Consider the following 16,241-nt stretch of genomic DNA (forward strand, 5'->3'; position numbering starts at 1 on the left):
ATGAGGTTTAGACTTTTTTTTTAATCTTTTTTTTTTTTAATTTATTTATTTGACAGAGAGAGCGAGCGAGAGCAGGAACACAAGCAGGGGGAGTGGGAGAGGGAGAAACAGGCTTCCCGCTGAGCAGGGAGCCCGATGTGGGGCTCGATCCCAGGACCCTGGGATCATGACCTGAGCCGAAGGCAGACACTTAACGACTGAGCCACCCAGGCACCCCTAGACTTTTTTTTTTTTTAAAGATTTTATTTATTAAGAGAGCACATGCGCCCGAACGGGGGAAGGAACAGGGGGAGAGAGAGAATCTCAAGCAGATTCTGTGCTGAGCGGGCAGAGCCCTACGCAGGGCTCAATTTCAAGACCCTGAGCCAAAAATCAAGAGTTGGATGCTTAACCGACTGGGCCACCCAGGTGTTACATGTTTAGACCTTAAGAGTTGATTTTTAATTAGAAATCAAGTACTGAGCTGAACACAGTACTCTGGCAGAAGAGGTGCTCAGAAAGGGAGGCCGGGGATACCTGAGTTGGCTCCAGCTAGCCCTAACAGCCACCTGGTCACTGCTGCAGACCTGCTCCTGATCCAGAGACTGCAAGCTGGGGGTTTTGTGTTACACACGGGTGCCTCCTGCCTCCGGCCCCTTGGGTCCCGCCCTGGTGGGGCATCACCCGCAATGACAGCCTCGGTGGGGGCCGCTGCCTGTCCCTCCCCAGCGGTGGCCGCCCTGCTGACCGTGCTGTTGGCACTGTCTGTTGTGGTCCCCCAGGGGCATCCGTCCCTTCCCGTCAACCTGATTCCTTTGCTGGCTCCAAATTTTGCAATCTATTTGCAGATGTAAAACGAGAGGGGGCGGTTAATAAGGAAATGGCCTTGGGTACTCACTGGGGTCAAGGCCATGCTAGTCCGAGTAAACCCTTTACCACCACTGGCTTGAGGCCAGCAGCTCCCCAGTCCTCCATGATCTGTCTGGAACTGCGCCCAGTGGGGGCTCTGCCCCCACTCCCAAGCTACCTCGGTGCTGGGGAGTCCGCTCAGCCCTGAGTCCTCCCGGGAGCAGGGGGGCAGAGCTGAGCGGCCGCCCGGAGCTTGGCGGGAGGAGGGGCCGGGGAGGGGGGGGAGGTGGGGAGATCCGGCTGGAGGGGAGGCTCCGACGTCTCCTTCCTTCCTGGTTCCTGCAGCAGCTGCTGCCACTGCTCAGCTCCGTGAGGAGGGAGCGGGCCACTCGGAGACAGTGACTCAGAGGCAGAGCGGTGCGCGGGCCAAGGAGCACGGGCATCCATGGACCCTGGGGTAAGGGGACCACGCTGGCATCAGCTGACACCCCCCGGGCAGGCTTCCTCCCACCTGAAGCTGGCGGGTCTGCCCCTCCGGAGATGGGGGTGGGAATGGAAGTGGAGATGGGGCACCAACGTGGCTCACCTCGACCCCGTACCACCTCCTGGCAGAGCCTCCACCTCCAGGCGCCAGCAGTGAGGGGCCAGGAGCATCCGGGGCCAGGAAAAGGGCACAGAGGTACCCAAACACCGGAAGAGTTTGGGAACTTTCAATGGCCAGATGCAGGAGTTTTTACCCGCCCCCCCACCCTGGGTTAGCCTCTTGCACTCCGGGCCCCTCCGTCCCGACCTCTTGGCCACCACGACCCCACCGCGTCCCTGTCCCTTCCTGGCCTCGGCTCCTCAGGTGCTTGCTGGCTCCATGGGAAGATCTGAGCTGTTTGCCCAGCCTCGGGCCAGCCTCGCCCCTCCAGTCCCTTCCCTGTCTCACACACTCAGAGCCTCATGCATTATTGATCTCCCCGTGGAGCCAGGGCAGCCAGGGCTGGTGCCAAGGGTGCCTGTGGGCACTGCTGCGGGACCTGTGTGGACAGTGGCATGTTCTTGGCCACCTCTTCTCCTGCACACGGTGCCTCCATGGGCCCAGTCCCCTGCTCTCTCTGGGTGGGTACTTATCAGGAGCCCCAAGGACTGGGATGATAGAAGGGAGGCTTCGGCGGGGGTCTGAGGGTCTCAGGTGGGCATCCTAGGGTAGAGGCACAGGGAACAATGGGGAGAGGGCTGTTTCAGGCCTCAGTTTCCCCATGCAGAAGATAGAGGATCTGGAGACCGATTGGTGGGGAGTTGGGATGAAGGGGTTAGGAGCACTCTGCAGAGGCATCGTGGCAGAGGCGTCTACAGCCCATGATGGCAGCAGGGTGGAGGGATGTCCAGGGGTCCTAAAGGAAGAGAAGCTGGATTGAGATCTTGCTTGTCCATTTTCTGAATTCCTCTGTCCTTTTTTAGAGTCTCTTTTTTCACTCCCATGCCTCATCTCTGATCACCCCCAGGGAATCCTCCAGAGAAAGCACTGAGTGTTTCCTAGAGCCTGAGAGTGTGGGCCCAAGGTGGGGCTGGGCGGACTCTTGGCACCGGCCTGTGGGCTGCGTGCTAGTTCAGCTAGTTCACCTCTCTGAGCAGTGGCCGCGGCTGGAGGGTGTGGGCAGGGAAACCGGCCCAGGGTGGGGAAGGGACAAACTCGGAGAGGCCTGGCAGGTGAGCAGATGCGGGTGAGCTCTTATCTCAGACGATGCAGGAGGGGTGGGAGGTGGGGAAGGTGAGAGCAGGGTTTGTGCTCATGGCATCTCTCTCTTGCTTCAAGGGTCCCCTCAGGACAAGGTGACATCCTTCTCCTTCCACCCCGTTCTACCTTCTCGGCAGGGAGTGGCCACTCCCTTCTCCATGGACTTCCAAGAGAGGGTCCCTAACTCCTTGGCCGAGAGCACTCAGTCTGCAAAGCCAAGCAGTGCCCAGCAGGTCTGAGGGTGGGGAAGCAGGCAGTAGGGGGATAGAACTTGGCCCAAAAGTGGGGGCCAGATTTGGTCACCTTCCCAGCTGCTTTCCTACATCTCTGTCCTGGATGGCAGGCCTCTGAGCTGTGGGAGGTGGTGGAGGAGCCACGGAGCAGGCTGGGAGCAGAGGGCATCATGCCGGAGAGGCAGGAAGGCCACCTGCTCAAGAAAAGGAAGTGGCCTCTGAAGGGCTGGCACAAGGTAGGGTGGGCAGGGCCAAGGGAGGGGCCAGATGCAGGGGTGGGACGGGCACATGGGAGAGTGTGTGGGCAGTACAGGGGCTGTGTGTGTGGAGAAGAAGAAAAGTCCATGTGTGTGGTTGCTCTCTCCCCATACCCTTTCCTCTTGCCTCCTGGGTTCTCGTTCCTTCTGGGCCACGTCACAGAGATACTTTGTGCTCGAGGACGGGATCCTTCATTATGCAACCACTCGGCAAGACGTGAGTCAGGGCCTCTGCTGGGGGTCGTGGGAATGTGTGTGGCCCCAGAATGCTCCGAATAGGCGGGGGACTTCTGGAATCCATCAGAGCAGGGTCTGATCCCAGCTACACCATTTCTGGGTGTGGGGTCTTGGGCAAGTTCCTTCCCTGGGCCTCAACTCCCTCACCTCTAAGATGGAGAGAGTACGACCCCCCGTTTGTAGGGTAGTCTTCTTGATGAGGGCCCTCGGGACAGTGCCTGGCACAAAAATTAGTGTCCAGGAAGCAGGAGCTTTCTCATCCGTGCCCTCGTCCTGTTCCTGTGCTGGGAACAGGAACCGAAGGCCTACACGCTCAGGCTCACCATCCGAGAGGGTGTTTGCCTTCTCGGTCTTGCGGGTTCCTGAGAGCAGTTTTCCTGGCTCCGTGACTCCCTTGAGTTCAGTATGTGACTTGACATAGTGGGGTGTTCTGTGCACAGGCAGACAGCTGACAAGTCCCTGCTGATGCTGTGACTCAGGGATGAGGGTGAACCCACTGCCTGGCCCTGGAGCCTAGAGTCACCTCAGGAAGGTGGTGGCTCCATGGTCCCCGGGGGCCTAAAAACAGTCCCATTTTCCCCCTGCTAACCCTCCACTCCAGATCACCAAGGGGAAGCTTCATGGCTCCATTGACGTCCGACTGTCTGTCATGTCCATCAACAAAAAGGCCCAGCGCATTGACCTTGACACCGAAGATAACATCTACCACCTCAAGGTGACATTCCTGGGAGCCAAGTGGTGGCTTGGGTCCCAGCCTGGCGGAGACACAAGGGCACACCGGAGAGAGGGGCGGGGGCTGAGGGTCTGTCCCTGAGGTCGACAGCAAGGGCTTTCCCATCATATACAATGGCCAACGGCAAACCGCCTTCTTGGTTGTTCTGTAAATGGGCACAGAGCTAAGCGCTCAGACTCCTGGGCTCTGCCTCCCCGCAAGGAGCCTTAGCACAAGCTGGGGACCACAGGGAGAGACCACTTGCCTGGGGATCAGAGCCCTGACTTCCTGCCCCAGTGAAGCAGTCCTTCCTTTCATGCTTCCCTCCCCATCTCCATCGCCTCTGCAGATCAAATCCCAGGACCTGTTCCAGAGCTGGGTGGCCCAGCTTCGTGCCCACCGCCTGGCCCAGCGCCTGGACATGCCCCGAGGCTCGCTGCCCGGCACCACTCACCGGAAGGTAAGAAGGGCCCTGCGTGGGGGCAGGTGACAGGGGCACCCAGGGGTGGTGGCTTCAGGGAATCATGAGACCCAGGGATGTGGGCACTGTCCCGCCTCACCCTTGATGCACCCCGCAGGTTCCTGGTGCCCAGCTTCCAGCAGATACCAGCGCCTCGGCTCCACCTGGGGCTGGACCTCGGGAGAAGGTGTCTTCCTGGCCAAGGGACAGTGATGGGCTAGACCGCTGCTCTCATGGTGAGGGGCCCGTGGCACTGCGCCTATGATGTTGGCCCAGGAGAGGGAAGTGCCAGCAAGTGGGGACAGAGTCAGTCCGTGCGGAGGCAGCAGAGTTGAGGTGTGTTGTGGAGACAGTGCGGGTTGGCGTGCCAGCCCTCTCAGGAGACCGGTGTGAGGCCAGACCCAGGCTGAGACGTGGGAACTGCTTTGGGCTCCCGAGCCGAAGAGGGGGATCCAGGGTCAGGGTTTCTATGGCTGCCGGGTGAAGTGTTGGGAGGAGGAAGGGAAGCTGAGGGACGGACTTTGGGGTACCCGGTTAGTGTTGGGAGAGGGACTTCCTCATTCATTCTTCCCGCAGAGCTGTCTGAGTGTCAGGGGAAGCTCCAGGAACTACACAGACTCCTCCAGAGCCTGGAGTCCCTGCACCGAATCCCCTCAGCCCCAGTTATCCCCACGCACCAGGTGAGGGCCGGCGGGGAGGAAGCAGGGGCCTACCCAGGGGCCTCTCCCGCTTGATGCCTGCATGCCCACCGCTTCCCTGGGACAGATCCCCAGGCCCCCTTATATACTGCAACTCCCTGGAGAGCCATGCATCGGCCTAGCTGACTCACCTCGCATGTCCAGACTGTCTCAGGGTCGCGTCTCTGCCCCTTGGGGCCGACCCCTGCCTGCTGTGCCTACTCATCTACTGGGGCGTCTGTCTTCTTCCTCTGCGATGTCAGATGTCTCTGTGCCCCCCTCCGGGGCCATCTGCCTCTCTCCTGGCTTTCATGGTTGCTGCCCTTCTCCCTGAGTGAAACCCCCCTCCATGTGCCAGGCCTCAGTGACAACCGAGAGACCCAGGAAGGGGAAGCGGACCAGCCGCATGTGGTGCACACAGAGCTTTGCCAAGGACGACACCATTGGACGGGTGAGCTGGGGCGTGGACCTGAAGTCGCCGGGGGGGATGCCCTGAAGGAGGCTGTCACATTTGACCCCTGCCCTTCACCTACAGGTTGGTCGTCTCCACGGCTCTGTTCCCAACCTGTCTCGCTACCTGGAGTCCCGGGACCCCTCAGGCCCCCGCGGGCTGCCGCCCCCAGACTATGCCCACCTGCAGCGTACTTTCTGGGCCCTGGCCCAGAAGGGTGAGTGCATGCGGGAGGGGCGGCAGGGAGCAGGCAGGGGGAGGGAGAGGAAGAGGAGTCTGACGCCTGCCCCTGCCCCTACAGTGCACAACTCCCTCAGCAGCGTCCTGGCTGCCCTGACCGCCGAGTGGGACCAACTGAGGGACCTGCACCAGGGTTCAGAGCTGTCACAGGTGGGGGTGAGGCTCAGGGACCGGGGAGCCGTGGGAGGAGAGGGCTTGAGGCCGAGGCCCGCAGGCCTGGGGGTGAGAGCAGAGCTGGGTCCAGGGCGAGAGTGGCTGGCAGAGGCAATCTGTGCAGAGATCAGTGTGGTGGGGTGGGGAGGGCTTTGTCCTCCTGGCCCCTGGCCCCTCACCCTCTCCCTGCAGGTCTCCCAGGCCTCCGCTGGCCCGAGGCGCCTCCATTCGCTCTCCGTCTCCTCGGACACCACTGCAGACTCCTTCAGCTCCCTCAACCCCGAGGAGGTAGGAGCCAGGCTGGGCTGTGGGGACCCTTTCTCCTGCATCTTCTTCCTCGGGGAAGTGAAGTGAAGGCACCGTTGGTCTTCAGACCCAAAACAGGGCCAGAAGTCCTAGCTCCAACCCTTTCATGTAACACTGTCAGCAACCTCATCGTGGTCATTCCTGCCTGGCCAGTGTGTGCAGAGTGCTTTTACCTTTAGTTTTGGGTCCTATGAGGCCATGATCCTTACCCTCAAGTTCATGGTGGAGGATACGGAGACTCAAAGAATCTGACCGATGGGGACCCAGGCTCCCACAATTGCGGATTGTTGGTTGGCTGAGCTGGCACAGACTCTGGGGCCGGGCTCCATGGGTTTCAGTTTAGCTCCATTCCACGCCCGCTTTGTGACCCTGAGCCTCAGTGTCCTGATCTGCAAAGTGGGGGCTCATAATTGCGCCTGCTGCATAGGGTGAGCATCAGGATGGATTGTGTTAATACACGCGGAAACCTTGGAGCTCGGCTCAGAGTCAGCGCCCAGGCAGGGTGAGCGGCTGTGGGGAACCTGTGTCTCCTTGCTCCCAGTTCCTTCCGTCACACCTTCCTATTCCACTGTGTTCTCTCCCCTGCCTGACACCCATCCTTCCCACAGCAAGAAGCTCTGTACATGAAGGGGCGGGAGCTGAACCCCCAGCTGTCCCAGAGCAGCGTCCTGTCTCTCGCTGAGTCCCACACAGAGTTCTTTGATGCCTGTGAGGTTCTCCTCTCTGCCAGCTCTTCTGAAAATGAGGTGAGGTGGTGGGGGGAGGCCTGGGAAAATTGGGATGGGGTCCAGAGAGACTAGAATTTGTAGATTCCCAAATCCTTTCTAACGCCTCGGCTGCTATCTCTGGCAACACGTCCGGACCTGCTGGGTTGGTGTCCCTGCTCAGAAATCTCTGCTGGGGACCCTTCTTCCAGTTCGATGTGCTTTATCCCCGTTGGTTCTCCAGCAAGACGGCTGCCTCAGTCCCACCCGCCATCTTCCTGAGAGCCCGTCGGCCCCAGCATTCCCCTGACCCCTGCCCTGGACCCGGGGTCTCAGCAATGCCCTGCTGCCCTGTCCTTGTGTACCACCAAGTCCCTGAGCTTTCTCCCCAAAGTGAGAGGGCCAGGCGTCCCCCTCCCAAAGTGGCAGGGCACACTCCCTGATGCCGGTCTTAGGGCTCAGAGCCCCCCCACCCACCCAAATACATGTCTTCCCCCTTCTCATCAAAGGACTGGCTGGGCAGAGTCTTGCCAGGCCCTGGGCACTGCCCAGCTGCCCGGGGAGGCCCAGTCTGCCCAGCCTCTCATCTGTCCCGGCCAGGGCTCAGAGGAGGAGGAGTCGTGCACCAGTGAAATCACCACCAGCCTGTCCGAGGAGGTGCTGGACCCCAGGGGAGCTGAGCACTATCAGAAAGGTGCCCGCTGGGTGTGCAGCCATGGGGGCGCTGGGGAACAGGTAGAAATGGTGTTTGCCCACAGCCCAGGCCCCTTGGGAGGCAGTCTCTTGGGGTGACTGGTGCGCTGACAGCTTTGGGTGCTGACTCCAGAAGTGACCCTAGGAGATGAGGAAGGCTAAGCTGTGAGCTACAGAATGTTCCAGAAGTGGCTCCGGGGGTGGGTCCGGCTCAGGCCTGAGAAGGTTCGCATAGGGCCTGATACAGAGGCAGAAGCTCCCACCTTGCCACTCTTTACCAGTGTGGCTTTGGACATGTCATTTTACTTCTTGGAGCCTGCTTCCTCACCTACAAAATGGGCCGAATAATCTATATCCTGACATCGGTTTCTGTGTTTATGGTGCGGAGCTGATGATAAGGGTGGGGGGCTCAGGAGGGGCTTCTGGGGTGCAGGGTTTCCCCAGTGGGGACCGCCCTCTCGGAGTGGTTCTCAGCCCCGCTGCCCCCCCTAAATCCCCCAGGAGCTTGTCTGCAATTGGCTCCCCAGCTGCCCCACCCTGCCCCGAGTCCAGAGGGGGCTTGGGAGTGAGTCTATCTAGGAGCCCCCTCTGGGGGGGGCGCACCTCGGGGCTGGCCTGTGCCCCTGCTGGGTCTGGGTGCCGCACCCAGAGGGAGAGTGACGTGGCCGGGTGGGCCCCAGGGGCATGTATTCCAGGGAGAGCTGCAGGGCCCCCGCGTCGCCGCTGCCTGCCAGCAGCCAGTGGGCCAGGAGCCGACGTGAGCCTGTGGAACATACTGCGGAACAACATCGGCAAGGACCTGTCCAAGGTGTCCATGCCCGTCCAGCTCAACGAGCCGCTCAACACCCTGCAGCGGCTGTGCGAGGAGCTGGAGTACAGCTGCCTCCTGGACCAGGCCAGCCGCACGGCCGACCCCTGCGAGCGCATGGTACCCCGCCCACTCCCGGCCGGCCCCCTCCTCGCTGCCGGACTTCCACCTGGGGCCCCCCAGCCCTTGCCTGCCGTGGGGTGGCACCTCCCCTTCTCTGACCCCCTCCCCCCCAGCGGCATCTCCCTGCCCTCCCCCCTGCAGGTGTACATCGCGGCCTTTGCCGTGTCTGCCTACTCGTCCACGTACCACCGAGCAGGCTGTAAGCCCTTCAACCCCGTCCTGGGGGAGACCTACGAGTGTGAGCGGCCTGACCGGGGCTTCCGCTTCATCAGTGAGCAGGTGTGGGCCTCATGGGGGCCTGGGGCCGGGAAGCGCCGGGGCTTCGGAGGGGTCAGGGCTTGGGGGAGAGCGCGGGGTGGCCGGCTCTGCGCCAGGCACTGGGCTGCATGGTGGTGGCGCTCGGGGCTCTCTGCTCCGGGGAGCCCCCTGCCGAGTGTGCGGGCCGACTTGACCCAGGGAGTTTTACAGGGCCATGTTCTAGAGCCGGGAGCCCGGAAGCTCATAGGCCGCTCTTCAGCCCTACCCGGGAAGGCAGGCTCTGGGGGCTGATCCTGAGCTAAGTCTTGAGGGAGGAATTGACGGGCACCAGGAGTACGGGCTGGGAGGGCGTGGAGAACGGGATGCTCCAGACAGTGTAAAGGAACAGATGGAGCATGTTTAGGAAGAGTAAGAGACGCAGCTGGAAGGACAGACAGGGCCAAACCCTGAGGAGCCCTGTGAGCGAAGCGGTTGTTCTCAAATCCCGAAGGCGATGGGGAGTCGTCGGAGGGTTTTCGGCCGTAGAGGGACAGGCTCTGAATTGCACTCTATCAAGAGCACTCAGGCGGTCGCATGCGGATGGGTCAGAGAAGGTCACCCCTGTAAGAGCTGCTGAGGGCCTGCACTTGGTCGCTAGCAGCCGGATTGCGTGGACAGTGGATTCGGCAGCTGTGTATGTGTCGCTCTCGACAGGACTCGGTGGTCAACAGAATGTTGTCACGCGTAAGGGATAGGGGAGGGGGTCGATGGGAGGGAGAAGTCGGAGGTGGCCTTGAATTTCTGGTTTGGGGGATTCGACGGCTGTGTGGCCGTGCCAGTGAGCAAGATGGAAAGGACGAGAGGAGAGTGACTGAATTAGGGCGACTCCTTATCCATGTGGGCTTGACTTCCATGGGGAGATGTCCAGTAGGCCCTGGACCACGTGGGCATGGAGCTCCTTGGGGGGCACAGGGTGGGGCTAACAGACCTGGGAGTCACCAGCTTAGAGGACGGATGATGTCACAGGCTGCTCCGCGGGGAGGGTCTGGACAGGAGGGTGGGCAGGGAAGGCGGAGGAGCTCTGAGGTGAGGGGGTGGGCAGATGGTCCACAGGACTTCAAAAAGTGTCGTTGGTTTACTGAGTGAGGGATGTTTCAGAGGAAGGCTGGGGGCCGAGCCTGGATTACAGTGGGTGTGTAGTAAAAAGAAGTAAAATAGAGAAAAGTGCTACTTAAAATTAAATGGGGCGCCTGGCTGGCTCAGTCAGTAGAGCATGTGACTCTTGATCTCAGGCTTGTGAGTTCAAGTCCCATGTTGGGCATAGAGCTTACTTAAAAAAATAAAATTAGGGGCACCTGGGTGGCTCAGTCAGTTAAACGACTGATTCTTGGTTTCAGTTCAGGTCATAATCTCAGGGTCATGAGATCAAGCCCTGTGTGGGGCTTCGCTGCTCACCCCCCCCCCCTTGTATGTGAGCTCTCTCTCTCAAAAAAAAAATTAAAAAAAATAAATTTTAAAAAATTAGATTAAATTAAAATAGAGACAAATGCAAATTGTTTCCAAAAAATTTTACCTGGAGGGAAAGAAGAGGGAGAGAGGGTTTCAGCCAGAGGTGGGGATAAAGAGTTGAAGCAGGTTTTTTGTTTGTTTAGATTTTAAGTGTTTTTGGTTTTTTAAAAGATTTTATTTATTCATTTGAGAGAGAGAGAGAAGATGAGCAGGAGGAGGCGCAGAGGGTGAGGGGAAGCAGACTCCCTGCTGACTGAGCCACCCAGGCACCTTAGATTTTAAGTGTCTTTGAAAACATAGTGAAAAGTTAACATAGTCCAATAGTACAGTAGAAAATGACTCCCAGGGGGCCTGGGTGGCTCAGTCATTAAGCGTCTGCCTTCGGCTCAGGTCATGATCCCAGGGTCCTGGGATTGAGCCCCGCATCGGGCTCCCTGTTCGGCGGGAAGCCTGCTTCACCCTCTCCCACTCCCCCTGCTTGTGTTCCCTCTCTCACTGTCTCTCTCTCTCTCTCTGTCAAATAAGTAAAAATCTTAAAAAAAAAAAAAAAGACATGACGGATTCCTCCCTCAGAAAGGTGGAATCTTTTTTTTTTTTTAAGATTTTATTTATTTTAGAGATAGAGAGAAGGGCAGAAGGGCAGGGGGGAGGAGCAGAGGGACAAGCAGACTCTGCGCTGAGTGCGGAGCCAGACGCGGGTCTCAGTTTCAGGACCCTGAGATCATGACCTGAGCCGAAACTAACAGTCGGACGCTCTTAGTTGACTGAGCCACCCAGGTGCTCCAAGGTTTACTCTTGCTTAAGACGGAAGAAACAGGAGATATTTCTATTCAGGGAGAAAGAGAAATGGAGAGGGAAAGGCTGCAGGGCAGGGGGGTTGGGGAGGGAGGAAGCCCACAGGAAGGGGAGCGAGGCGGCAGGAGGAGGAGGAGGGGGGCTGGGCCTGGCAGTGGGTTTCGGGGGACTGGAGTCAGGGTGGGAGCCATACGTCGGTGGAAGGAGTCGCCAGCTCTGCTCTCCCTCTGATTGTGGGGGCTTAATGTGTGAAGGGGATGGTTTGGGTGTCGGTCCCCGGAGGAGAACTGGGCCCAGGGCTGGACACAGCGTAGAATGAAAAGATCCCAGTGGGTACTGTGTGTTCTGTGGCCCAGTGGCTGTGTCTAAAGAGCAGGGAGCCAGGGGTGGGCACAGAGGAGGCCAATCGACGCTAAGCGTTGTGGCAGGTGGTGGCAGCAGGTTGTCAAGGGTGCCGGGTGAGAGGGTGCAGGTGACAGAGCAATCTCAACCAGGGGGGACGGAGGTGAAGCCAGGGCTGACGGGCCACCACAAAGCAGAGCAGCTGGATGTCTTGGGAGGAGCCAGGGGCCACAGGGAATGGGGAGAGAGGCCAGCTTTCCCAGGCTGTGGGCTGTGGGCTACCCGAGTTCAAGTTCCAGATACGGAGCCGTTCCAAGGAGGACAAGGCCAGGTTTTTCCAGGGCTGTGGTGTGGAGGCTGTGACAATGGTGAGGGAGAAGACGATGAGGGGAGAGAGGGTCCTCGGCAGGGCTAGCTTCCAGGCAGGGTGCAGGAGGGGGCCGCAGCCATCACTGCTAGAAGACTTCACAGGCTGGAACCGGGGTTCTGGGGCTCTCGGGGGTGTGAATGAGAAGGGGGAAGGTGAGGCCTCATGGGAAAAGAAAGGACAACAGAAGCAAGAGACCTGGAACTAACTGGTCTTCTGGGTTGAAGGGGAACTGGGAATGGGGGTCAGGGGCTTCGGGAAGCCGTGGGGTCAGGAGCAGACCCCACAGTCCTCAGGGGCAGCATCAAGAGCCCTTCTTTGCTCACAAGGTCTCCCACCACCCCCCCATCTCGGCGTGCCACGCGGAGTCTGAGAACTTCGTCTTCTGGCAAGGTGAGGAGTGGGGGGCATGGGGGGTGGACATGGCGGTGAAGGGCACGTGGAGTGCTAGAATACTCTCTGGTCTCATTTCTCCCTCTCCCTCTCCAGACATGAAGTGGAAGAACAAGTTCTGGGGCAAATCCTTAGAGATTGTGCCTGTGGGGACGGTCAACGTCAGCCTGCCCAGGTGAGTATTCCTAAGTGCTCGGCGGCCGGGCCCACAGGCTGTCCTCCAGGCTGGTGTGGCGAGGTAGTAGGGACAGGATAGAAAGGTCTGGCCTGAGACTGCTTGAGCCAGGGCAGTGTCTGTACCTTTTACACCCGTATTTACAGTGTTGTGTATAAAGAAAGGTGAAAAATCTTAGCATAGTAGAGCGGGAAGGGCTCATCAGGGTCATCTGATGCAGTGGCTTTCACACTTTTTGACCATGACTCACAGTGAGAAATGCATTTGAGACTTCAAGCCAATGCCCGGATACACCCAGACACACACACACACACACACACACACACACAGAAACCTAAACTGACCTCAGGGCCAATCACAAGCCACATTTGAAACACCCTCATTAGCTCATGTCGTTTTAGAAGTGGGGACTGCAGCCAGAGGGGGAGCGGGCTTAGCCGGCATGGGCCAGGCGTCAGCTAGAGGCCAGTGCACAAGCGGGAAGCTCCTGGACTTCAGAGTCAGAAGTCCTGGCTGGGAGTCTTGATTCTGCCACTTAATAATAATGCAAGCAGGGCGCCTGGGTGGCTCAGTTGGTTAAGCGACTGCCTTCGGCTCAGGTCATGATCCCAGGGTCCTGGGATCGAGCCCCGCATCGGGCTCCCCGCTCAGCAGGGAGCCTGCTTCTCCCTCTGACCCTCTCCTCTCTCATGCTGTTTCTCTCTCGCTCGCTCTCTAATAAATAAATAAATAAAATCTTTAAAAAAAAAAAAAATAATAATGCAAGCAGCGAAGAGATTTGATGCCCCAGGGCCTTGAGTCTGCTCTTCTATAAAATAAGAGTAGTGAGTAGTACCCAGGAGAAGTGGGAAGTGAACTGGGTAATAATATATGTGAACAGAGCTACCCTGGTCCCTGGCACCTAAGGGCAGGGACCCTGTCTATGTATTTATTCCCATGACTTAGGCCCTCAGGAGATTTATCAAATGAATGGAGACGTGTTGGCTCAAAATTTTCTGCGAAGGCTGCTCTGCTTGATAAATACGTCCTCCTTCACGGCAGAGGCAAAACCAGGACCCCCGTGCTCCTTCCACAGACCCCCACGACCCGCTCCCTGGCTCAGGGTGGCATTTGCACCCCAGGGCCGGCCAGCTGCCCTCCCCCGCTCTGTCTCTCTCAGGTTCGGGGACCACTTTGAGTGGAACAAGGTGACGTCCTGCATTCACAACATCCTGAGTGGCCAGCGCTGGATCGAGCACTATGGGGAGGTGCTCATCCGGAACACACAGGACAGCTCCTGCCACTGCAAGATCACCTTCTGCAAGGTGGGCACGCCACCCTGACCCTGCCTGTCCGCCCCCAGCGGCTCACCTGGGGGAAGGGGAGGGGCACACCCCTAAGTGCCCTGCCCCCACCCCCACCCCAGGCCAAGTACTGGAGCTCCAACATCCACGAGGTGCAGGGTGCCGTGTTCAGCCGGAGTGGCCGCGTCCTCCACCGACTCTCTGGGAAGTGGCACGAGGGGCTCTACCGGGGGACCCTGCCGGGCGGTCAGTGCATCTGGAAACCCAGTGAGTGGGGCGGTCGGGGAGGGCTGGGCAGGGGTGAGGGTGGCTCTGGCACGGTCCACCTGCCCCAGCCCCTTGCCTTCCCCCCAGACTCAATGCCCCCAGACCATGAGCGAAACTTCGGCTTCACTCAGTTTGCCTTGGAGCTGAATGAGCTGACGGCAGAGCTGAAACGGTCTCTGCCTTCCACGGACACGCGGCTCCGGCCAGACCAGAGGTCAGTGTCCGGCAGGCCTCACCCTGGAACCGTGGGCTCCTCCCTCCCCGACATGGGTTTCCACACAGAGCTGGGCCTGCCCTTCCTTCTTGGAGTTGCCTCAGGGAGATGGGTCCTCTGTGGAGGGAGCTGGGCAGGGGATAGAGGCCTTGGGTCTGGAGGAGGCAGTTCCGCTGACTGCTGTCTGGAAGCTCAGGTACCTGGAGGAGGGGAACATACAGGCTGCTGAGGCCCAGAAGAGAAGGATCGAGCAGCTTCAGCGGGACAGGCGCAGAGTGATGGAGGAGAACAACATCGTCCACCAGGCTCGCTTCTTCAGGTACCTCTGCCCTCTCCCAGGGTCTCTGCCATCCAGGCTCCCCTCCAGCTCCCTGAGCGGGGGCATGGGGGGGTGGGCACAGCTGTGGGAGGCAGCATCCGGGAACCCTGGCCTTAATTCTGCCTGTTCACCCCTCTCCTTCCCCCAGGCGGCAGACAGACAGCAGTGGGAAGGAGTGGTGGGTGACTAACAACACGTACTGGAGGCTTCGGGCCGAGCCAGGCTATGGGAACCTGGACGGGGCCGTGCTCTGGTAGCCCCGGCCCTCGGGGGCAGGAGGCTCGGATTCCTCCTTCCTGCCTCTGCCCCCCCACGGACACATGGGTGAGGCCAGGCTCCCCCGCTCACTGCCCTGGAGACCAAAGGGGCAGCTCTGGCTCCGTCCCCTCTGCCGGCCAGAGGGGCTGCCTCTCAGCCCATTGCCCACCCCCTGTTTGGGGTGGGAAGCAGGATCTGTGCTTCCCCAGTCTCGTTTCCCTGGACAACCAGCATGTAAGCCCCTTCTCGCTCCGTCATTTCCCCTTCTGTCCCCCTTGGGGTACTTGGGGGAGACTCGAGGCTCTCCAGGATCTGTTCCCCATTTAGTGCCTTCCTAGGACACAGGGGACCCCTTGATGCTCCCCAGGCTTCCTGTGCCCAGGGCTCTGGCCCCAGCTGTGCAGTTGGAGTGAGTGAAGGAGAAGAGATGGCGTTTTCTTCCACCCCTTGTCCCTCCCATGCCCCTCTCCAGCATCTTCTGCCCCATGCTCTGGCCCGGCGGGGCTCCCTTTGCTTGGTCCTTGGCAATCTCTCCCATCTTCCTGGATCCCCTTCTCCCAAACTGCTAAATGCCTGCGGCTTCCAGCTCCTTCGGCCTTGTCCTCGAGCGGTTTCCTTCCGTCGCAGCTCAGCAGTTCCCCCCAGAGTGGAAGAGGCCTGTCCCAGAGGCAGGGAGCCAATGGAGCAGGCAGGGCGCCTGGCCTCAGACCCCCTGGGAGTGAGTGAGCACGCGTGAGTGTGAGTTTGTGTAGGAGTATGTGCGTGTGTGCGTGTGCCCATGTACTGCTTGCAGGCGAGCAGGGTCCCCCACGTAGCCCAGACGGCCCGTGCCGCGTGTCCGCCACCGTTGCGGCCCATTTCCACACGGTCTGCCTCTGGGGAAGGTGAATCGCAGTGACATTCCAAGCTCCAATAAAGACCGTCCCAAATTTTGGCCTGAGACCATTCATTTAAAAACACATAACCTCGGGGCGCCTGGGTGGCTCAGTGGGTTAAGCGTCTGAGTCTTGACTTCGGCTCAGGTCATGATCTCAGGGTCGTGAGCTTGAGCCCCACTCAAGGGATTCTCTCTCCCTCTGCCTCTGCCCCTCCCCATCCCATGTTATAAATAATAAATAAGAATAAAAAACATATGCTCGAGTTCAGTGAAGGCCCACAGCTACCCACTCACCCGGACTAAACATCCCATGTCTTCTCTCTGCCTTAATCCTCACACCCTGTCCATTCTGTCTCAGATGCCTCAGCTCTGGCTCCTTCTCTGGATTGCCCCTGGTTTAGGCTGGGCCTTTAGCAACCCTTACCTGGATTATCGCCTTGAAGCCGTTCTAATGCTGACTTTTAGGGTGATATTTTATTTTTTTATTTTTATTTTTATTATTATTATTTTTTTTAATTCTTATGTTAATCCCCATACATTACATCATTAGTTTTAGATGAAGTGGCATGAGTCATTGTTTGTGCATAACACCCAGTGCTC

General features: G+C 59.0%; 1 protein-coding gene across 5 annotated transcripts; it reads left to right on the plus strand.

Moving 5' to 3' along the window:
- Positions 1-1,131: 1,131 nt before the first annotated feature.
- OSBPL7 (oxysterol binding protein like 7) lies at positions 1,132-16,005 on the plus strand. 5 transcript variants are annotated; one of them, XM_064583332.1, is made up of 24 exons: positions 1,148-1,285; positions 1,441-1,507; positions 2,630-2,784; positions 2,895-3,020; positions 3,205-3,258; positions 3,880-3,993; positions 4,340-4,450; positions 4,569-4,686; positions 5,027-5,130; positions 5,486-5,578; positions 5,663-5,795; positions 5,880-5,974; positions 6,164-6,259; positions 6,886-7,023; positions 7,582-7,675; positions 8,355-8,482; positions 8,747-8,884; positions 12,185-12,248; positions 12,345-12,423; positions 13,583-13,727; positions 13,829-13,973; positions 14,061-14,187; positions 14,384-14,506; positions 14,655-16,005. In XM_064583332.1, exons 1-24 carry the CDS (start codon positions 1,274-1,276, stop codon positions 14,761-14,763), a joined length of 2,568 nt encoding a protein of 855 aa, XP_064439402.1. In that variant the 5' UTR covers positions 1,148-1,273; the 3' UTR covers positions 14,764-16,005. The 5 variants fall into 5 exon arrangements, with proteins under 5 accessions (XP_064439403.1, XP_064439402.1, XP_064439401.1 ...); XM_064583329.1 differs by having other exon boundaries at positions 1,149-1,285; positions 8,355-8,602; positions 14,655-16,004; XM_064583330.1 differs by having other exon boundaries at positions 1,150-1,285; positions 5,880-5,968; positions 8,355-8,602; positions 14,655-16,003.
- Positions 16,006-16,241: the final 236 nt, after the last annotated feature.

The sequence above is a fragment of the Mirounga angustirostris genome, unplaced genomic scaffold (genome assembly GCF_029215605.1).
Source record: "Mirounga angustirostris isolate CCGP_5_RB_7025 unplaced genomic scaffold, mMirAng1.0.hap1 SCAF_17, whole genome shotgun sequence".
Taxonomy (NCBI): Eukaryota; Metazoa; Chordata; class Mammalia; order Carnivora; family Phocidae; genus Mirounga; species Mirounga angustirostris.

Coding starts and splice junctions, on each gene's coding strand:
- OSBPL7 (XM_064583329.1), top strand. Junction 6,260..6,885: donor GCTCCCTCAACCCCGAGGAG/GTAGGAGCCAGG, acceptor TCCTTCCCACAG/CAAGAAGCTCTGTACATGAA. Junction 7,676..8,354: donor AGCTGAGCACTATCAGAAAG/GTGCCCGCTGGG, acceptor GGTGGGCCCCAG/GGGCATGTATTCCAGGGAGA.